Here is a 22,002-nt window from a genome sequence, read left to right on the forward strand (position 1 = left end):
TTAATCGTCTAAACCGATCTACATATGAGTCACTTCACTTTATCAACTGCTTCTAATGGATTTTTCTCTATTATATAAAACATTACTATCTCGATAGGATATAGGGACCTAACATATACAAACTGCATAATGAAACCATTTTACGTCACAAAGCAAAACAAGAAACTGAGACAAACTAATATGAAGTGGATAACCAAAATGATTTGCAACACACAACATATATTACAAAACAAAAGTATGGTTATTTGAAAATACATATATGGTTTCTTCACCCCTCCTCGAGTGACAGCAATAAGTTTCATAGAAATATATTATAAACCTACTTTGAACTCTTATATAAATATATCCTCGGCTCATCACATTTATCATATTTATTTTAGTTGTACCAGCACATAAACAGACCATGTTGTTTGACACCTACAAAAAATAACACACCACGTTACGTACATGCGTATCAACGATGACATGCGGTTGATTGATTATGGATGATGCTGTTTGATGAACAGTACTATTGGAGTTCGATTTTTTGTTGTGAATCATGGAGTTGACCATGGTCCATTTGCGGAGACTCTTATTTGAGAAAAGGAGTGGCGACTAGTAAAACAAATGACACGTCTTGGGTCTTCTTCTTCTTTTTTTGTTTGTTGATAAAGATCTTGGGTCTTCTATGCAAGAGATAAGAAGCCTTTTTGTCCTTTTTAGTTTTTAATATACCGTTTCACTTACTTTAGGCTGGTTTATGCACTGCATCGGTGGTATGATTGCTTTGTTTCTTTTGTCTCTTTCTTTCTTTTGTGTTAATATCTAGGCGATCTAAACCTTTCACTAGCCTAAGTGTTTATTTAATAGAAAAATAATTTCACTTTTAAAATAATGGTGCTACTGGTTTGCCATTGTGGTTAAAGGATTCTGTTGAGTCGAAACGACATGTGAGCTCTGTGTAACGGACATCTCGTCATTTTTTACTTGTTGTGGTTAAAGGTTCCTTTTGAATCGGAATGTAAGCATTAGCAATGAACAAAAATGTAGCAGATGCACCTTAATCTCATAGTACAGTAACAATAGGAAAGATACAAAACGGTAGAGGAAGGTTTTGATGTTTAAAAAGCACAAGCTTATTCAGTCAAAAACAGATGTAGAGATTTTCATGGGCTTATGAAGACCTTAAGCATCCAGCTAAAGGCATCTGAATCTCGTGCTGTGGATCTCGTCTTCTGAGCGTAACGTTCAAAGCAATAAACTTCTTCATCTACGCTCTCGCTGGACACTGTATCGTGTGCTAGCTCTACAGCTGCTACTTGGGAGACCTGGAAATTCTCTGCAGTCTGTTGCAACTTCTGTGCAGACTCCATTTCACCAAGTGTTACCAGACATATCAACAACGACTTCAGCTCTCGCTTTCCTCCATCGGTCATACGCATACCTTTCAAATGATCAACAAGAGCCATCTCCTCACCCGCACTGCATTTTTACCCCAAATTCATTTACATTTTTGCTCATCATTGGTACCTATCAATTTGCATAAGAGATGTCTATATATATACCTGCCAGCACGGATTTTCCCACTCTTTCTCTGGCGCCTCAAATCTCTTGCCCTGCTAGTAGCGTTGCTTGAGCTGACTGAAGCAGCAGAACCTCTCCTTGTCCTGGAATAATAGCATAGAGGAAACAAGAACTTGTAAGTTAAGGTCCAAACTAGTTAGTAACTGTTTCCCTATTTAACCCACAAAACAACTACATTATAGAGAAATTGATTCCTGAGAAAAGTCTTCATTCTCTACCCAATGCCCTACAACTTTTACGTTACGACTTGTCAACACGCTTGTCCCTTCAAATGCTTAATCAAAACCAAAGAAAATGCAGAACGTGCCTAAATCTCCTTTTGAATCGTCAGCTCTCAACTAGCAGGCTAAACAATCATGCACTAAAGTCCCACCCGGAAACTTATCACTTTACCAATACAAAATTATATATGTTGGAATGTTCATGCATATAATCAGATGCTGGTTAATCGAGGAGGAGACAATCAGAAAACATGTTGAAGTCATGAGACAAAAAAAACGAACATGAGCTCCTGTTTCTAAAAACGATCAATACCTAATTCAGCTCTGTTTTAGATTGAAATCTGTAAGATCAGCTGAGAAAAATTCCACATAAATAAAGACTGCGAGAGTAAGACAAATGCAAGGATGTACCCCAAAGTATAGGCGCTCATTCCACTCAGGTTGCTACTTGCTTCTGAAGCTGTGTCATCGTCAAGATCAACAACAGATCGTTCCTCGGATTTGAGCTTTGCTGCAAGCAATAATCGTCTCTGCCGGACAGCTAGATAGCGAGTCAAATATTTTCCTACCTTTTCTATTGATTCTTTGAATTCACTTACTAGACCACTAGCACACTCCAAAGCAGAACTTTTCACCACTGAGATTCTATCATCTGCTGTATGCAAAAATGCAACCCTTAAAGCCTCTTCCCATTCCCTCGCATTGATAAGCAAACTAATTCCACCGCTTATATCGCTGCAATACTCAAGCGCTATTTTTGCTGCTTCCGCTGGTTTCCCAAGAGCATTGACCTCTTCACAGAGTTCATATGCCAATTTCAAGATCTCATCTTTACCTAATTTCATTAGCGCCCCCACTCGGAGTACCCCACTCCAGTCACCACATTCACGATATGCCTTTGAAGCCTTTTCCAGTTTACAGCAACATAGGTATGTAGTAGCAGCATCCTCAAAACGTTTTTCATCAATGAGGTGATCTGCCCAAGCCTCTAGAACAACTAGTTTCTTCTCAGGATCAGTAATTAGCAGGAGGCCCAGAGGGAAAAGTTGAGGGTTTTTCTTTATTAAGTTCATGCAATCAGGAAAGTAGCCAACCCCTGCTGATACAATGTTCCTAAGAGCACTATCAAAACGCTGCAATTTAATGTCAATCTTGAAATGCATCAGGGATTCGGGCATTTTTTCCAGCTCCTGGAGATAAGGTAAAAATTCTTTTGGATCACGCTGGGAATTGAGTGCCACAATAGCTGCAAGGTTCAGATCATAAAGACCTAAGGCAGCTTCAAAGACAGCCTCAGAATCCAATAACCACAGAAGATGTTTCAAGGCTTCTTCTGCAGATGGACAAGACTTTTTCCTTATATCATCAGAAGAGTTTAGCAACTCCATTTCACGAACAGATTTTATCCTCAAAAGAGATTCTTCGATAGCTGGTGGATCACTTCGGGCAAGAGTGGTCAAAATACAGAGTTCCCTTGATGGACTTTCTGGGATATGTTCTTCAAGGGCCTTCCTAATTGCCTGTAGAACTGATGATACTTTGTTACTGCAACTATCTTTCACACGAAAAACCTCGTCTCCCTTTTTGGAAAAGGAAAACTTTTTGTACAGCGTTTCTGTAACATCTTCATTCTTCATGGCACAAACAAATTCTGTAACATGGTTCAAATTGTTTACTTGCTCAACAAATGCTACGGCTGACTGTAGAAATGCCTGCCACCCATATAGATCCACGATAACATTAAAGTCGATTCTATGACGCCTTACCAAGTTAAATGCATCTTTGAACCGTTGCTGAGCTAACGCATTCGTAATGGAAGAGAGGACCAGCTTTCTGGGATATATGCATTCGAGATTCCCCCGCATAGTTTGTAATATCACAGCAGCTTCATCTCCATTGAGGACTCCTATCACTTTTGCACCTCTTTCCCAAATATTAACATAGCTCATATTTTCCTCGTCTCGCCTTCTACCATCAATAACAAAGAACACATTTCCAAGTGCCACATCTCCATTCAGTACATCCTTGGTATCGACAATAAAGAGAAAATCCTGTTTGGTCAAAATAATCAGATGGGTAACTACTTCATTGGCCAACTCTGAATAAAATGAGAAACTGCTACAGTTATTACATAGGTTCTTCCCGTTGATGGACAGTCTACCCATATCATCAAGCCCACATATCAAGGGTTTATGCACCCCACTAGCATCAACCTGTGCCACCCTCACCCAAGGACAAGTCGATGGAAAACATACACTATCATCACTACTACGAGTTTCCATAATTTCTGACCTTGACGCATATCCAAGCACTTTCCCACCCTCAAACTCCACAAAGGCTGAATCACGCTTACTAGGATTCCAGGCAAGAGCCAGGACCGGTGATTCGAGAAGTGTCTGGAAAGTAATGCTAGCCTTAAAGCCAGAGCAAGTCACTTGATCAGGAACATGATCCTCATGACAGACTACTTCAACTTCTTGTAAATAAGAACCATGAAGCTCTGTGTCATACCCTCCCGAAGAGAGACACTTGTTGTGGCTAGAACCATAAGCGGAGACACACAGAAGTGAGTGGACATCCAACCATAGAAGATGTACAAAAGAGCCCAGTGCTGTTTTACAGTCTGAAATTTCCACACTGAAGTCTTTGCCTTCGAGATCTTCCCAAGTATTAGGTGCAGGGAACTCAACAAAAGACAGGTTTCCATCTGACAAAAACACAGCCAGACAATTCTTAGAATTCCTTGAGTAATATGCTATATCTCTGACAGCAGAAGAAAAACTAAGGCTGAACAAATACATAGGAGGTGGCATCAAGGACAAAGATAGTGGTGTCACGAGTATCTTGGAGTTATCTATGACAAAGGCTGTTGAGTCCTCCATGACCGCTGTTACCCACATAAAGTGGCGAACAGACACCTGCCCTGACAGAGTCCAACATATTAACTGCAGTGGCTTTGTTGGATCCCACATGACTGTTACCCCAGCTTCCCTTGGATACCTAATCTCCTGTTTCAGGTACCAGTGGTTGTTGCTAAAGAACCACACCCTAATGGCATCATATGTTTTACAACTAACAACCCCTGCAAGAAGATCTGATGCAGAATTCCATTTCAGATTTTCACATGATTCCGTAGCATCTTCTGGTTCACCAATTCTAAACGAGCTTCTCTCAAGTCCATTCCTCTCAAAGAAAGCAATCGATGGACTGCTATCATCTGACTTCCTCTTATAAACAGCTGCGATTTTAGCACCACTCGGCATCCATTCAAGAATCCCCTGCGTAAATTCTTTTGTTTCTGAAGAAGACTGCAAAGCACCGGAATCACTTTCCCATATCTTAATCTTCTTAGACATACAACCAGACTCATAAACCTCACCCATAGTCGCAAAATACTTTCCATCACCCCTCCAGGAAATGGAAATACCCCCACAATTTACAGACAAATCATTCGTTTCACCTAAAACAGTATTTAATTCAGATGGTTAGCAAATAAACAAAAGCTGTTCACGATAAGTTTCAACTCAAACCCATAAATTTAACCCTTATGCAGTCAATATGACAAGAAGGTAAGGGGTCCTTACGTACGTAACCACCTTCAGGAACCTCTCCAAGCGCCTTCTCGTACATCAAAGCCCAATCATAAGTCATTACAAGCAACTGCCCAAGACCAGTAATCAATCCAAGTAGATCTCCAGTCGGATTAGGCGAGATACACTTGACACCTCCTTCTATATTTCCAACTAGCTCAGTCACATCACTCTCCACATTATGCACTAGCAAAAGCCCATGAGAAGTCCCAATTAATAGAGACTCCTTCTCCGCGAGATAATCGAAAGCCGTGATGAAATCCCCAGGCTCAATATCAATACTGCAGACCTCCACAGGCATAGCACTCTTTGCCCCAGCGCTTTCATTCTGCCACAAGAAATACATAAACATAAAGAGAAAGACTTTCGATTTAAACAGACCCTACTCGCTAAGTTCACTTGCAAGTTCATCCACAAGAAACTTGAATCAAAAGCAAAATAAAAAGAAAAATCCATCTTTAGACCAAAGTCCCCAACTTTTTTCTCACTCGTTTCCTTATTAAGCAGAAACAGGATTAACCAAGGAGGAAACGAATTCTCTCACAGAAAGCAATTCACTTACTTGGAAGGAAGAGAGCTGAAGGGCGTAAACGAAATTAGCAGAAGATGCGAAAAATAAGCGACTTTGGTCGATGTCATAAGCTGCGAACTGTACAACTTCTTCAGTCGAATGCAATTGGATGTTCTGAGGAACCTCCGAGAAAAGCTTCAAATTTTTCATTTTCGAAGAAGTAAGAATCAGTACAACATCAACGAACTTTGCAGCTACAGATCCAGGAAGCAGATTTAAACCCCAGAAATCACTGATATAATAATATTTAGGGTTTAACCTAAAACACGCCTTCTTCTCTGTTTTTCTTTTCTTCTCTGTTTCCTCTCTTTCGTTTTGCTATAAACTTGAAAAACTGACCCGGTTTATTTTACCACACCGGTTATCTTGGTTTATACCGGTTTAGTTTGTAAGAAATATAATATTATTATCCGGCCACTTTCTTCAGAGATCAGTTTTCTATGCCTTTCCTTGCTGATTCTCTCACTAGTGAGGAAAAGCATCATCATGCATTCCATCAAATTGGTTTTGTTGGTTTTGTTGATAATTTCTTTTCACTCTCAAACTGTGTCAAAACATCATCCAACTATTGATGGTCTGCTTGACCGTTTGGATTCTTTATTACCAACTTCTTCTGTACAAGAATCAGCAGCAAAGGGTTTATTGCAGAGACTGCTTCCCACCCATTCTCAGAGCTTTGAGCTCAGAATTATCTCAAAGGTTCTTCCTTTTATTTCCTTAGGCCCCACTATGCTAGGTGATTCTTCAGTACTGATTGTTTTTTGTTACAATAGGATGCTTGTGGTGGTACCAGCTGCTTTGTAATTGAAAACTATGATGGCCCGGGACGAATTGGACCTGAAATTCTGTAAGTATCTTCTGATTTCCTGATGAGGGATCGAATTTTACTTAAAATTCTTCTCTTTTAGTTTTGCCATCTTGTGTCTCAGGATTAAAGGCACAACTGGAGTTGAGATTGCTTCTGGGCTCCATTGGTATTTGAAGTATAAATGTAATGCTCATGTTTCTTGGGACAAAACTGGTGGAATTCAGGTTGCCTCTGTTCCACAACCTGGACATCTACCTCGTATAGATTCTAAACGCATCTTTATCCGGCGTCCTGTCCCTTGGAACTATTACCAAAATGTTGTTACATCTAGCTGTAAGATATATACACTTCTTGGAATCAAAAGTTTCCTCATGTCATGATTCACTAGAATCACACTCCTGCTACTGCCTGCTTTCTTGTTTTTTCCAGATTCATATGTTTGGTGGGGATGGGAGAGATGGGAGAGAGAGATTGACTGGATGGCATTGCAAGGAATTAACCTGCCTCTAGCATTCACTGGACAAGAAGCTATTTGGCAAAAGGTTTTCAAGGTAAAAAGTCAGATTGCATTAGTAATTGTTTGCTGTGACATGATTAGATATTGCAACTTTTTTATTTAATATAAGTTGATATATACCGCTAACCAAGTTCTATATCAATTTTGTTTAGAGGTTCAATATCAGCAAAGAAGATCTGGATGATTATTTTGGTGGACCAGCGTTTCTTGCTTGGGCTCGCATGGGAAATCTTCACGCGTAAATAACCTGATCTCTGATATTTTCAGGCTCCTATCTCCAGTGCTCCTTCTGAGCTTGATTTATCTTTCATTCTTGAAGCTCACATAATTCATATCTCTAACTACATCTACATCACAGTTGGGGTGGTCCATTATCGAAAAACTGGTTAGATGACCAGTTGCTTTTGCAGAAACAGATACTTTCTCGGATGTTGAAGTTTGGCATGACTCCAGGTCCAAGAACAATCACTTTCTTCTCTTTTCATATACTCGATTGATTGTTCTCATAGCATCTTATATTTTCTTTTGTTTCCTCCTTTCCTAGTACTCCCATCATTCTCAGGCAATGTTCCATCAGCTTTGAGAAAGATATATCCTGAGGCAAATATAACTCGACTTGATAACTGGTATGTGTTCCTTCCGTAAATCATGTCCGGAAACTTTTTTCAATCCAATGGATGAAACTTTTTGAGTTGTGTGATGAGAAAAAAATGCTATTTTTTTACTGCCTTGTCTTCACATTGACAATAACCTTACCGTTACCATTTGTGTATTCTCAGGAACACGGTGGATGGTGATTCTCGCTGGTGCTGCACTTACCTTCTGAATCCCTCTGACCCTCTCTTCATTGAAATTGGAGAGGCTTTTATTAAACAACAAACTGAAGGTACCCTGAAGCTATTTCTTTTTTTTTAATCTTGGCAAATTGTGTGATCCATTGAAAGCATTTTCTCAAATTAGATACATACTAACAAAGCTCCCACCTGATCACAGTCTTTTCGATATAATTACACGTTTATATGTCTTTGATTTTACCTTGTTACTGTCTCAGAATATGGAGAGATTACAAACATATATAACTGGTAATTATCTTCAATTTGCACTTAAGAGGTAAATTATTTCTTACAAGTTTTTCCAGTATCCTGGACGCAGGTATTGGTGAAAACAACCTTCCGCAAAAATGCACGATTCAAGAAAAATCAACTCTCTTTGTTTGGAATGATGATACGAATCTTACTTGTGTTAATGCAGTGATACATTCAATGAGAATACTCCTCCCACAAGTGAACCTGAATATATATCTTCACTAGGAGCTGCAGTGTACAAAGCTATGTCAAAAGGAAACAAGAATGCTGTATGGTTAATGCAAGTATGCCTTCTTTTCCATTTTATTCTCAGTGGCGTATGTACTTTAGGATGCTTTTTAGACTTTAGAAAACTGTAAACACACAGACACAGATTTTAGTATTGAAGTAACAACAATCTAGAATGACGGGGCAGAGATTTCTCTATTTATGAATGTTTTCTTACTTGAGACTCACCTTTTTGCAGGGTTGGCTTTTTAGTTCAGACTCCAAATTCTGGAAGCCGCCTCAGTTGAAAGTAAACATCCAATTTAGTGTATATGATGAATGCTGATTGATTCAATATCACAGCCTCGCTTGCTTTCTGCAGGCACTCTTACATTCAGTTCCCTTTGGCAAAATGATAGTTCTTGACCTATATGCTGAAGTCAAACCGATATGGAACAAGTCCGCCCAATTTTATGGAACTCCTTATATCTGGTATATTGTTGTCTCAGTTTCCTTCTTATGCCTGAGTCAGTTGTATTTTTACGTGTTTTTATTATAATCGGATGAATTCCAGGTGCATGCTTCACAATTTTGGAGGCAACATTGAAATGTATGGTGCTCTTGATTCAATTTCTTCAGGACCAGTTGATGCTCGTGTTAGCAAAAATTCAACCATGGTAACTCATAACTACGACATTCACAATATGTTTCACATTTTTTATCTTATGTCTATAGGTGAGACTATTTTCTCCGCTTAGAAATGGAATCTTGTTATTTATGTTGCACATAGGTCGGTGTAGGAATGTGCATGGAAGGAATAGAGCAGAACCCGGTGGTTTACGAACTAACTTCTGAAATGGCATTTCGAGATGAGAAAGTTGATGTACAGGTAATGCATATATAGTATGCACCCTTGCTGTGACACTTGAAAGTGTTTGCACAATCAGTTTCATACATTTTTAATATTCGTGTACATAGAAATGGTTGAAGAGCTATGCACGCAGAAGATACATGAAAGAAAATCATCAAATCGAGGCCGCTTGGGAGATTCTGTATCACACTGTCTACAATTGCACTGATGGAATCGCAGTACGTTTTTTTGTTTTGGTTACTACCGCAGCATCTCTCCTTAGATCTGCTCTATAATTCATTAGAAACTTGCTTTTAAAATTCTCTGTTTTAGGACCATAACACAGATTTCATAGTCAAGCTTCCGGACTGGGATCCATCTAGTTCTGTACAAGACGACTTGAAACAAAAAGATTCATATATGATCTCCACTGGCCCATATGAAACAAAAAGAAGAGTCTTGTTTCAAGATAAGACCGCTGATTTGCCTAAGGCCCATTTATGGTATTCTACAAAGGAGGTGATCCAAGCTCTCAAACTTTTCCTGGAAGCTGGGGATGATCTGTCAAGGAGCTTAACATATAGGTAGATGCAAGTAGAGATAGATTATCTACCATTTTAGTGGTTACAGATTCCTTTGGGTTTTGCTTGCAGGTATGACATGGTTGATTTGACGCGTCAAGTTTTATCGAAGCTAGCAAACCAGGTGTACACCGAAGCAGTGACAGCTTTTGTAAAGAAAGATATCGGAAGCTTAGGACAATTGAGTGAGAAGTTTCTGGAGCTTATAAAGGACATGGACGTTCTACTTGCTTCGGATGATAATTGCCTTCTGGGGACATGGCTGGAGAGTGCAAAGAAGTTGGCCAAAAACGGTGATGAAAGGAAACAGGTGTAACATCATTCTTGTTCTTGGAACGTGCGGGTAGAAGAAGTAGATTACTTGCTCACTTTGTTTCTCTGTGTACAGTACGAGTGGAACGCGAGAACGCAAGTGACAATGTGGTATGACTCGAACGATGTGAACCAAAGCAAGCTTCATGATTACGGTAAGATATAAACTTAAAAAAAAAGATTCTCGAGTGGATAGAGCTTTTTAAAAAACTGTTATGTTTTATGATCATCATCATCAGCAAACAAGTTCTGGAGTGGGTTACTTGAAGACTACTACTTACCCCGAGCGAGGTTGTATTTTAATGAAATGCTGAAAAGTTTAAGAGATAAGAAGATATTCAAGGTAGAGAAATGGCGAAGAGAATGGATAATGATGTCACACAAATGGCAACAAAGTTCATCAGAGGTCTATCCAGTTAAGGCAAAAGGAGACGCGTTAGCTATTTCAAGGCATCTGTTGAGTAAATACTTCCCATGAGTTTACTCAAGAGTAGCTCAAACGAATAAATAAAATAAACAAAAGGGTTGGGTTTCTACTTTCTAGCTTGTGCCTGAGATAAATTTAACATTTGTGTAAATTTGAGAGTTATTAGGCTTCTGATGTGTTAGTGTAAGAGACTCGGTGAAGGCCAATAAAGGTTGTAACAACAAACTCTGCTTCATCTCTTCCAACAAAGATTTACTTGTGTCAATACCTGCAAGGTATCCTCCATGTACATACCCACTGAACTTTTCACTTGTGTGTTCTCCTGTAAAGAATATCCGTCCAACTGGGGCCTGAATAAACATAAACCTCTTAAATTTCTGACAGACATGTGTATGTGTGTGCGTCTTAATAACAACAACAAAATGTGTTTACCTTGATATTTTGCAGAAGCTGATTATCAGATATCATAGGGTAATTACTGTAGCTACCGCGTTGAAACCGGTTGTTCCACCACCTGGGGACAAGAATATCGGTTGCGTAAGGAATGGTGGCCCCAAACATGTCCCTGAGAACACTCATTGCCTCTTTCATCGTCTCCTGGTCTGATTGAGCTTCAACGCGCTTTGATTGTTCGTTGGTCAACGTCACCACCAGAATGTTAGAGCCCGGGTACGCATTTTCCATGTGCTGTTACCAAAAGCACACATATAAGCTTGAGAGGAGAGCAAGCAAGTTGTAGTATGCATACACATTATTATATTATTGTGTGAATTCTATACTCTTACCCACATGGATCATGCCGCTAGTTAGAGACACTCAAGATAATATAAAAGCAATGATAGTGTTAAATCAAAGGGACCCCCAGGTGTTTAATTTTAAGATTAGAGAGTCAATATGTGCCACGTTTCGACCTTAAGTGGAACGACCAAAAAGATGCATCGACATTAACAAACAATTACAATCTCATTATTAAGGGAAATTTAACCTGCCAAAAGGTGAAATAGCCGCGTTGTTCGTGTGCATAAATGAAAAACTCTTGACCAGGACCACATGGCCAGAAACATTGAGGGAATTTCAGGAAGATCTTGGTGTACACCATCACATCACATTTTTGTATAGCTTCTGTTTTCCATCTCTGTCACCAAATATAAATTTTGGATAGTAAGCATAATAATGCATATAGACACCAAAATATTTGACTTGCTATCCTAATGGCTGATACAATTTAATATTTCCCTAGATTCATGCACATTGATTGATTAAACATCTACACCTTGTATCTTTTAAAATGTTAAATAAGCATAAAAGGTAAGACCAATGAGTAGTTGATCATAAATTATGATTATATGAGAAGAAGAAGAGAAAGTAAACTAACGGGTAAAAGGGGTTGGAAGGAGAGAAGATCAGATTGGAGAACACCGATACTCGCAGACACGATCACATAATTAGCTTCGTATACGGAACCATCCTCTGTCTTCACCACTACCCCATTCCTAGACTGTTGCACCTCCCTAACTACCTGCCATTAATTCCCACAACTTCATCACACTATTGCTCCTCCAATATAGATTACTAATATAACACACAGCTTTCAAAGTTAAGCCAGCTGGTTTATGAGAGAGGCAATAAATACAACACGCTCATTCATGCATACCCCACAATAATGCTTCCCAAGAAACTATCAACTTTCAATAGAAAACTGTTACTATACTAAACAAAAATATAGCTACAAGGACCCGGAATGTAATCAATTCCACTATACACCAAAGGCTGAGAGAACCTTAGCAGAAAAAAAGATAATGCAAATCAATCAACCTAATAGAGAGTGACAACAGCTAAAAAGCAAAAGTAGCTTTCCAAATAACGTCAATATATACTCTTTTAACTCAAAACCTAATCAATATCAGAGATCTTACTATACCTGGTTTAGTTTGAGGCGGTAGTCCAAGATATTTCCATGTGAGGTAACGAGAAATTCCTCAGCCATTTTATAAAGTAAACATTCGTAACCTCTTTCATCAGCAACCAAGAACTCTCTTTCACCAAAGTCTACATAAGTGGATATTGGCTCTACCTCTGAAATTAGTAGTATAAAGAATCAATCAACCAATCAATCTGCGACATTATTATCATGTGTGTTTCTCAAGAACTCACCAGCCATCTCAAAATCATGCAAGATAAAGTCAATGGCTAGTTCTATTGGCGTCTTCGGTGACCTAAACACCAAACCAAAACACATTAGAATCGAAGCAAAATAAAAAAACCAGTAAGCAAAACAGAGAGGATCAAAACGCACGAAGGAGCTTCTTCAGCTACTTGACCAGAACATTGAGCTTCAAGGCTCTTTAACTTGAGAATCGCCGAGTCAACCGCCTTTTTATACGAGTCAGAAGCGATTCCCGTCGGGAAGATTTTACCACTGCAAAATTCAATCAACGGAAAATAAATCTTTGATTCTTGAGGATTGAGTTACATTAATAATCAGGGGATCAGTTTTAACCTTCGATCGTAGATATTGAAACGAGCATTGGTGTAATCGGAAAAGCAAGTACGGAGGTTAAAACGCGAGGCAAGTTCCCAAACGGGATTAGACTCTTTACCACCGACACCGGCAATCCAACCGGCGCCAAGCTCCACCGGCACGTCACCGAAATTCTGTTTATGTATTCTTCCTCCGATCCGATCCGTCGCTTCCAGTATCAATACATCTTCTACTCCGTTCTCGACGAGAACCTTCGCCGCCGATATTCCTGAATTTCAAAACAAAATTCCGTTAGTTATTTTATAAAGAGCACGAGTGTTAATGGATGTTTTGATCCGAACCGGAGATTCCAGCGCCAATGATGATGACGGAGGCGGTAGACATTAGAGAGAGAGCGAAAGGTGTTTGTTAGTTTGTTGGTTGGGGCGAGAGGAGAAGGAGTTGGTTCGTTTTCGTTTCGTTTGGGGTTTATATATATAGAGAGAGAGAGAGGAAGGAGGAGGAATTCTACTTCTACTCGAACTTAAACACCTGAGAACGCGTGTATGTGACGCGCTTTGCGTACACGGTACCTGTGTCAGGGTTTTTGGCATCAAACAAGGCTAGTGACGATAATTGTTTTTCTCAGGTGTATATCTTATCAGGACGGGCCTGAATATTCTAAAGCCCAATAAAAGTTATGGCCCACTAAATGAAATTATTTTAAAGAAAATATTTCAAACAAGAGATTTGGTTGAGAGGTTTTTTTTTTTTTTTTATCGACTGGTTGAGAGGTTTTTGTACCCTCTAATACGTTTTGAGAAAACTATTGTCATTTATGCACTTTCTCATTAGGATGAGCTGCGAAGATGTTTTTTTACTCTTGTTCTGAATTATATGGAGCGACTAAGAAAATGCAAAAGAGATAGCAAGAAAAAACATTTCTTCTAAGTTGTTTTTATTCTGTTTACTTTTGACATTTTTTCCTCTGACTTGTCATAATTCAATCCACGATCAACAAATTAGTTTCTCCTTTATCAAAGACAGAGAATTGAATTCAAGAGAATTTTATAATCAGATCTATGGAGAGGTAGTGTTAAAAAACAAAACAAAAAACCATGGAGGAAAAACAAAGATTCTCCCTTATCATTAAAGGAGCGGACAAAGGAGGTGGTGTCAGCAAAATATCAGGAATCAGGAGGCCCCACTTTTGAATCTTGGCATAAAACGACAAAAGAAAAAGGTTTTTGAGATCTAAAGAGAAAGAAAGATTCCAAGATATTTTGGGCATGTGCACATGATTCAGATTTCAGGCAGAGTGCACATGAACAACACGTGACATGTTACGAACATCCAAAATATAGTTGGTGAATAAGAAACTCTGCAACAAATCCGATAAACATAGAAAATAAGACTGCAAATTGAGAAATTTTGTCACTTCATTCGACCTACGATGACCATCGCCATCTCTCATCCGCTTACTCTGGCTTCCGGGCCAAGAAGAAATACATTGGCGTGAAAATCTCTCTCCTGAGAAACATTTATCCAAGAAGAGATTTAGAATTCTACCCCAAAAAAGATAAATCTAAAGTGAATCTTGATGGTCTGAATAAATAAAAGTTGGGATCCTCTCACCTTCCACCGTCGACTAATCCTTCCGCAGCCTGCTCCAGGAAATTTGAGACCCTTTGGCTTCCTTGAGGTGCAAGTCTTATGTATTCAAGGATCTTGACCTACCACATAAATAACAATGACAAGTTCGGATAAATGAACTACTAATAGTTTATGGGATTTGGCAGATTAGTTAGAGCAAGTTTTTTACCATGTTTTTGGTTATGAATCGTCCAACAGCTGTAAGGCGGAAGCTACTGAGTGAGAAATGATTTTTGTCAAGAGGTAAGTACCATGGGACCGGCGAGTCCTTGGCCAGATCCTTTTCCCATATCACCTTCATCCAACGCAGAGGATAATAGTATTTAGATGTTGAAATGTTGATGTGTTTGGAAATACAGAGGATCCATAAAATCAGATACTTACTTCAAAACCGGCCTGCTTCAGAGCTTCGAGGCATTTTGTAGTCAGCCTAATGTCAGGAAGACCATCTCCAATCTCTATCTCTCCCTGAAAAATGGAGTCTTTGTTTGTATTCATGTTGATAATAAAAGCACAAATAAATAATATGGATAGATGCAAGGGACACACTAACCTTTATTTTCTGATGTTCGGCGTTATCAGGGTCAAATGCATCAGTCATACACCACTCATAGGCAGCAAAACATTGCCCAGGCTTTAGCACTCTGTAGATCTCTTTGTAGCATCCATACTGTTGTTGAGATCATAATGATGAATCATATAATAGAAGGAAGAAAACAACACAACTAGCTGTTTATAATTTTACGTACCGCATCAGGTGCATGGCAAGTTGCTTCTATTGCATAAACTGCATCGAAACTGTTTTCCGGGAATGGCATCTTCATGAAGTCAGCCTGCAAGATTAACAAGTGACAGCAACCTTCATCATGTTGTCCTTTGCAAGGTGTTTTCTTATTCAAAACATGATTTATAGCTTATGCAATAATTACAAGAACTATGTACTCAACTGACCTTGACAAAGTTACATGTCTTGTCGACACCTGCAAGTCGGTTTAGTTCCTGCAAAGAGAAAGATGCCAATATGAATTATAATGGACATAGCAGGAATGCATCATCTTTCACAAATGTAGATACGTTACCTTGCCTCTGGTGATCTGGTATTCGTTATTGTTGAGCCCGGTAACAACTGAATTGCTGCAACAGAGCAAACACAAACACACTTCATAATTGAACAACTATGTTCCTAACCATAAAATCTATTTCAAAACTCATGTATAGTAGAAGCACATGATGAAAAGAGTGTGTGTGCGCTTTTGGTATGTGTAGTCATTTTACCTGAATCTTGCAATTTCCCTCAACGGTCCACCAATTCCACATCCTACATCCAGTACCTACTCAGAAACATAATGGCAATGAGCATCTGATGGCGATGGCGAAGGGTCCATTTTCAAGTGTTCGGTTAAGGTTTAACAAACCTTTTGTCCTGGTTGGATGCCAAGCTGAAGAGCAAGAAAGTGCTCGTGTCGCTTAATACTCTCTCGAAGCGATTCTCCTTTCCATCTACAAACCCAAAATTCATGTCAATCAATACATATATAACTATAGTATCAGTAGCATCTATGGCTGTAAGAAAGAAAGTATATTGAAAGTCAAGAATTACCTTTGTGCAAAATGGAAGGATTCTCCCCATCCGTACTCATAAAAGCTAGTAGCAAGGTCATAGTACTTATTAACCTGAAAATTTAATCAGGAAATACTCATTCCAACAGGCAATGATTTGTTAAAGAAATTCAATACCTAGCCTAGTGAAGTAGTACTTTAACTATTTTAAATATGATCTCCTGGAACAATATAGGCTTTTTTAGTTGTCGCATATTCTCAAAGTCAGGAGACACAACTACAAGGAACAGGCGTGTCTCAAGGTGGTGAAAATTTTATAAAATGTAAAAAAAAAAAAAAAAAAAACATTTTTGAATTTACCATGTCAGTATAATTGGCTTTTCTCTCTTCCTCGTTTCCTCCATGGAAGACATGATATTGCTCATACCTGAATCACCAAATCACTAAAAATTAATAATGTCCAGGACAAAAAAAAAAGTCCACCAAATAACATTTTTTTTTTTTTTTTAATTCATAGAACTCTGAAAAACTTTGGCCAAAAAAAACAAACCAATTGTTCTATATAGATAGATAGATGAAGTCAATGACAATAAGATTGGTGGTCGGGCCCTCAAGAACGTGACAGTAGTGAAATACACGTCAAATGGATCTTTTATAGAGCCAAAAACGAAACTAGGGACCATCTCTCACTCATCATTTTTCTTTTTTCTGCTGTATTGAAAGCTCAGTTCCATGAAGCATTAAAAACCAAAACAAACATAAAAACAGAGGCGAAATCCAATGCCATCATGGTATTCGTGGAATTGGTAAAAAGCGTAAACGTATGGAAATAGTAGGCTCAAAATATACGTTGATTCCAAAAATATGGAGATGCTACACAAAACAACAATCAAATCTTAATCTTAGGAGTTGATTATAGATAAAAACCAACGAGATCAATATGCATGAGACGAAAAAAGCGAATTGTAAGTGAATCGGAGATGGAAACTACGATCAAAGAAGAAGGGAGAAGAAATTACTTTTCGACGGCGGTGAGAACATCGGATTTATCGATCTTCCCACCAAGATTCGACGCGAGATCCATAGCACTTATGCAACAACGGACGAGATCTGCAAAAAGTGAGACTGAATCAGAATAAGGATCAAGGAGAAAAGAGAAATCGGAATCGGAACACACATTGGAGGAGACTTACGAGAGAGAGGATAAAGATGAATCGGAGTGGTGGGGAAGAGCTAAAGAGGCACCTGACTGGCTTTAGTTTATAACTAGTAAGATAGAGAGGTCACAAGCCGTCAATCCCAGCTTGGCAATGAGAGTGTATTACCATTATATCCTCTCTACTTGTCCAAATTAATTATGAAATAATTAGAGCCTATATAACTCTACTCTCTAGTGTTAAGCATATTCTCCACTATCTCGTAATTTATTCTAGTATAAAATAAAACCTTTACTATAGAATCTCACCACCTACCAAGAACAGGCGCGACATTCGAGTGGTTAATTGGTTTTAAATCTAGATCAAAGATTGAATCTACCTACTACTTCCTTGATCTTCTGTTTTTGCCATCCTGATTCCTGAATGTTTTTAAGTGTTTGTAGCAAGAATATTTGACTTTCTACTAACTCCAAACCTGGTTTAAAATTTTGTGAAATATTCAATGGTTTCAAGAGAAAAAAAAACTTAGAATTTTTTTACTAGTCCACTACTTCACTCCTACTTTAATCTCTAAACTCCAAATTCTGATTCTTAACTCATACTGTATGGTCTGTATATGTTTATAGTTTATACACATGGGTATCTCAGGAACAATTGCTATTTTTATTTTTATCAATATTATCGGATTTGATTACATGTAAAACACAACAACAATAGTTAGTCTATGTCAACAATAGTTAATTAGAAAATGACTAATCTACCTATCATTTAATTAAAAAGTTATAGATTACGTTGTGATTAACTAGAGTAGTACTAATAGTTAGTCTATGTCATGATTAACGTAGGAAACTAGGAATTGACCGTTTGGGTTAAAATTCCAAAGGAAAAACCAACTTCAACCACACACCACATATTTCTCTCCCGCCTAATCCTCCGCGTTCCCAAGCCGACGCGCCGATCTTTCTTCTACTACTTGTCCTCCGGCAATAACAAACTAACCATTTCGAAAAGTAATTATCTATGGCTCTCTCCTCGTTGATCTCAGCCACTCCGCTCTCCCTTTCGGTGCCGAGATATCTCGTGTTACCCACGCGCCGCCGTTTCCACTTGCCGTTAGCAACTCTTGACTCATCGCCTCCAGAGTCATCCGCATCATCATCGATTCCTACCTCGATTCCCGTCAACGGAAACACGTTACCTAGTTCTTACGGAACTCGCAAAGACGACAGCCCGTTTGCTCAGTTCTTTCGCTCCACCGAATCCAACGTTGAGAGGGTAATATCAATCAAGCCTGTTTGTCTCTTTCTTCTTCTATATATTGATTTTGAGACTTTAGAATATTTGTTCTGATATCTGGTTTCTTGGTGGATGGAGCAGATAATATTTGATTTCCGGTTCCTAGCGCTTTTGGCAGTAGGAGGTTCGCTGGCTGGTTCGCTACTCTGCTTTCTCAATGTAACTAACTTGTGGTCTAGTTTTAGTCTGAAATGTTTTGCCACGCATACACCATTTTAGTACTAATCTCATGGCTCATTGTGTAGGGGTGTGTCTACATAGTGGAGGCATATAAAGTCTACTGGACTAACTGTTCAAAAGGCATCCATACCGGCCAAATGGTTTTACGCCTAGTCGAAGCTATCGGTAAAACTAATTTGCTATATATATGATTATGATATAAGCCTGTTTGTTTAGTTATAATACTCATATATACTTGTGTGTGAAATTTGATTGCAGATGTTTATCTAGCTGGGACTGTGATGTTAATATTTAGTATGGGTTTGTATGGACTCTTCATCAGTCACTCGCCTCATGATGTTCCACCGGAATCCGATCGTGCCCTTAGATCCTCTTCCCTCTTTGGTATGTTTGCAATGAAGGAGAGACCAAAATGGATGAAGATCAGCTCACTTGATGAGCTTAAAACCAAAGTGGGACATGTCATTGTTATGATTCTGCTAGTGAAGATGTTCGAGAGAAGCAAGATGGTTACTATCGCCACCGGTCTAGATTTGCTTAGTTATTCCGTTTGCATCTTCTTGTCCTCTGCTTCTCTGTATATCCTCCATAATCTCCACAAAGGAGAGACATGAACCCATATTATGTACAGACCCAATATATCCAATATATGTGTTTACTCTGTTTTTTTGTTTAATTTGCTATTAATGATTATGAAGAACCAATTTATTTGCTTTTTATTCACTAGAGGAATAGTATATTTTCAAATCATTCACATTATGTACATTCCGTAGCTTCTTCAAAGCAATGCCATTGATTTGTCTCACCCTCTCTCTCGAAAGCTTCAGCGACTTACCTATCTCTTCAAACGACATAGGAGTCTCTCCGTTGAGCCCAAAGTAAAGTCCCAATACACGAGATTCTCTAGCGGTAAGACTTCCTAAGAGTTGCTCAATCTCATGCTTCATGTGTTCCCTTTTCACCATCTCCTCTGGCCTTGTTTCATCTGGTCCCCGTACAATTTCCTGAACATGATAAATCAGTCCAAAGTCTCTCTTAGCTTTCTATTTTCATGGAAAACTCAAGTACCTGCAATGTCATGCGGCCATTTTGAGACGCGACTCGGTCCAACGAAACAGGGGATCTGCTACGCTCCACAGCTAGTCTAACCGCGGATACATTGAGGTTTAGGTGCTCTGCAATCTCTTCACAGCTTGGTTGCCTTCTTAGTTTTCTGGTCAACACATTACTAGCTTCTGCAACTTTTGCCGTTAACTCCCACATGCTTCCCTACACACAACAAGCTAAAACGATGTATTCACTAATTACTTCACTTCCCAGAACAACATTGCATTTTATTTTTCTATGTAACAATAGAAGATGACTTGGTTCACATATAGTTAACATCTATATATGGTAGCAACTATACAATGTAACACATATTCATCTCAAACTGTAAGAATTGGAGGCTCACCGGCAATTTGACAAGTCTAGATTTATGCGCTATAGCCCTTAAGATGGCCTGTTTGATCCACCAGTAGACATAAGTTGATAGTTTGTATCCTCGGTCGGGATCAAATCTCTCAGCTCCACGAAGCAGCCCTATGCTTCCTTCCTGAATAAGGTCTTGCAAATTCAAACCTTTGCCTTGGTACCCTGTTGCAATAGAAACAACCAACCTACGGTAACAACGAGTAATCTTTTCTCTCGCTTCTTTTCTACGGCATAGTATTTCATTTGCACTACGCTTCTTCTTCCCTCTGCCACTGGCTAACAAAACTGATACCATTTCATTCTCTTCAACACTTGTTCCCAAATTTTCAAGTTTTGCTCCTTCCTATTAATTACCAGCAAAGGTATTATTACCAACAAGGATACACAATGTTTGAATCTTTCCATTAATGGGCCATGAGAGATATTGGATAAGAAAGAAATGATATACCTTGAGGTACAAGCAAAGCTGAACCTCCTCTAAACGACTCAAAAACCCAGATCGTGAAGCTCCAACAACAGGAACACTAATTGTCTCTGCTTCTGCTTCTACGCCAGCATTTTCCTCTTCTTCAGGCTCCAAACGTTCGTAACCTACTCTTCTTCTTCTTCTCCTCTTCCTTCTCTTTTCTGACTGAATTCCCCATTTCTCAGGTTTGATCATCACGGAGCTATCAACCACTCTATCCACTGTAGTGTCACCGCAAACCAGAGCCGTACTAAGCTTTATAGAAAATGGGGATGATAAAGAAGGAGATGGTTGACATTGGTGAGTCGTTCTGAGTAAGGGAGAGATTGTAGGGACAGGAGGAGACGGACACATAGTTGCGGTAGCTGTAGTGGGAATCGTCGTCGCCATGGATGGATGAGCTGCAGAGCTTCCCACACCTTAGATTTTTCTATTTTTGTTATCTATCTTCTTTTTGGTCCAATAAAAATGGAAGAAGAAGATAATTCTCTCTTGTGTTACTTACTTATATCATAGAGCCTCTCTCTGTGTCATATCAGTTATCCGCAATTAAATTTGGGTGGAGTTGCTTTCTTTTTTTGTAATTAAAAAAAAAAAAAAATCTTTTCGATATGCAACAATTTTGGAAAAGGAAACCAAAAATGAGAAATTACAGCTTATAAATGTTTTCGGATTGCAGTATATACAAACCCAAAGCTCCATAGTTTTCGGACCCTTAATTATTAATGCAAACCCAAAATTCGAGTGGTTTCGGACCCATAAAAAGGCCCAATAAAATTGGATTCCTAGTAAATTGACGCATATGATGTCACATGTACAGTGATGGCTGAACGAGAGATAATGGACCAAGTGTCACGGTCTAGACCCCACGTGCTTGAGGGTGGGAGCAACGCGCTGTTCCAAAGCTTGTCTGTGGTGAACACGCGTACCTCTCTGAATCCTCGTGATCTTACGGTGGGCTCCACTAATTTCGCTGACGTGGAATTGTCCACACACAGTACTCTTCTTGGCACTGTACGCTCAA

The 22,002-nt window shown here is 39.0% G+C and overlaps 6 protein-coding genes across 8 annotated transcripts; 2 read left to right on the top strand and 4 right to left on the bottom strand.

Annotated features, from left to right (window-relative positions):
- Window positions 1–937: 937 nt before the first annotated feature.
- On the bottom strand, window positions 938–6,246 carry ABO1 (IKI3 family protein). Its single transcript, NM_121371.3, has 5 exons — window positions 5,937–6,246; window positions 5,369–5,702; window positions 2,196–5,244; window positions 1,545–1,646; window positions 938–1,461 (listed from the first exon to the last, which is right to left on the bottom strand). Exons 1-5 carry the CDS (start codon window positions 6,093–6,095, stop codon window positions 1,146–1,148), a joined length of 3,960 nt encoding a protein of 1,319 aa, NP_196872.1. The 5' UTR covers window positions 6,096–6,246; the 3' UTR covers window positions 938–1,145.
- A 131-nt stretch (window positions 6,247–6,377) lies between these two features.
- Window positions 6,378–10,995, top strand: CYL1 (alpha-N-acetylglucosaminidase family / NAGLU family; the record flags this gene model as incomplete). 2 transcript variants are annotated; one of them, NM_121372.3, is made up of 19 exons in its annotated part: window positions 6,378–6,644; window positions 6,719–6,792; window positions 6,875–7,086; window positions 7,183–7,304; window positions 7,423–7,508; window positions 7,629–7,723; window positions 7,815–7,896; window positions 8,050–8,156; window positions 8,322–8,352; window positions 8,522–8,639; window positions 8,822–8,872; window positions 8,945–9,054; window positions 9,137–9,239; window positions 9,353–9,451; window positions 9,541–9,651; window positions 9,746–9,996; window positions 10,066–10,303; window positions 10,382–10,460; window positions 10,545–10,995. In NM_121372.3, the coding sequence occupies exons 1-19, from the start codon at window positions 6,432–6,434 to the stop codon at window positions 10,781–10,783; spliced, it is 2,421 nt and encodes an 806-aa protein (NP_196873.1). In that variant the 5' UTR covers window positions 6,378–6,431. The 2 variants fall into 2 exon arrangements, with proteins under 2 accessions (NP_196873.1, NP_001329969.1); NM_001343290.1 differs by lacking the exons at window positions 10,066–10,303; window positions 10,382–10,460; window positions 10,545–10,995 and having other exon boundaries at window positions 9,746–10,000.
- Window positions 10,693–13,719, bottom strand: PAO1 (polyamine oxidase 1). The gene is made up of 9 exons (NM_121373.4): window positions 13,556–13,719; window positions 13,233–13,482; window positions 13,029–13,151; window positions 12,887–12,948; window positions 12,654–12,808; window positions 12,108–12,251; window positions 11,718–11,867; window positions 11,165–11,419; window positions 10,693–11,082 (listed from the first exon to the last, which is right to left on the bottom strand). Exons 1-9 carry the CDS (start codon window positions 13,596–13,598, stop codon window positions 10,846–10,848), a joined length of 1,419 nt encoding a protein of 472 aa, NP_196874.1. The 5' UTR covers window positions 13,599–13,719; the 3' UTR covers window positions 10,693–10,845.
- A 459-nt stretch (window positions 13,720–14,178) lies between these two features.
- Window positions 14,179–17,948, bottom strand: SMT1 (sterol methyltransferase 1). Of its 2 annotated transcripts, NM_121374.4 has the most exons (14): window positions 17,600–17,948; window positions 17,426–17,516; window positions 16,767–16,833; window positions 16,447–16,520; window positions 16,262–16,346; window positions 16,122–16,177; window positions 15,926–15,980; window positions 15,798–15,845; window positions 15,596–15,679; window positions 15,400–15,516; window positions 15,231–15,314; window positions 15,016–15,141; window positions 14,829–14,926; window positions 14,179–14,723 (listed from the first exon to the last, which is right to left on the bottom strand). In NM_121374.4, exons 2-14 carry the CDS (start codon window positions 17,488–17,490, stop codon window positions 14,672–14,674), a joined length of 1,011 nt encoding a protein of 336 aa, NP_196875.1. In that variant the 5' UTR covers window positions 17,491–17,516; window positions 17,600–17,948; the 3' UTR covers window positions 14,179–14,671. The 2 variants fall into 2 exon arrangements, with proteins under 2 accessions (NP_196875.1, NP_001078579.1); NM_001085110.1 differs by lacking the exon at window positions 17,600–17,948 and having other exon boundaries at window positions 14,365–14,723; window positions 17,426–17,581.
- A 458-nt stretch (window positions 17,949–18,406) lies between these two features.
- AT5G13720 (Uncharacterized protein family (UPF0114)) lies at window positions 18,407–19,919 on the top strand. The gene is made up of 4 exons (NM_121375.5): window positions 18,407–18,838; window positions 18,941–19,018; window positions 19,105–19,204; window positions 19,298–19,919. The coding sequence occupies exons 1-4, from the start codon at window positions 18,584–18,586 to the stop codon at window positions 19,651–19,653; spliced, it is 789 nt and encodes a 262-aa protein (NP_196876.1). The 5' UTR covers window positions 18,407–18,583; the 3' UTR covers window positions 19,654–19,919.
- On the bottom strand, window positions 19,719–21,525 carry SIG4 (sigma factor 4). The gene is made up of 4 exons (NM_121376.4): window positions 20,961–21,525; window positions 20,493–20,855; window positions 20,108–20,308; window positions 19,719–20,043 (listed from the first exon to the last, which is right to left on the bottom strand). Exons 1-4 carry the CDS (start codon window positions 21,366–21,368, stop codon window positions 19,756–19,758), a joined length of 1,260 nt encoding a protein of 419 aa, NP_196877.1. The 5' UTR covers window positions 21,369–21,525; the 3' UTR covers window positions 19,719–19,755.
- Window positions 21,526–22,002: the final 477 nt, after the last annotated feature.

Source organism: Arabidopsis thaliana, chromosome 5, assembly GCF_000001735.4.
Source record: "Arabidopsis thaliana chromosome 5, partial sequence".
NCBI lineage: Eukaryota > Viridiplantae > Streptophyta > Magnoliopsida > Brassicales > Brassicaceae > Arabidopsis > Arabidopsis thaliana.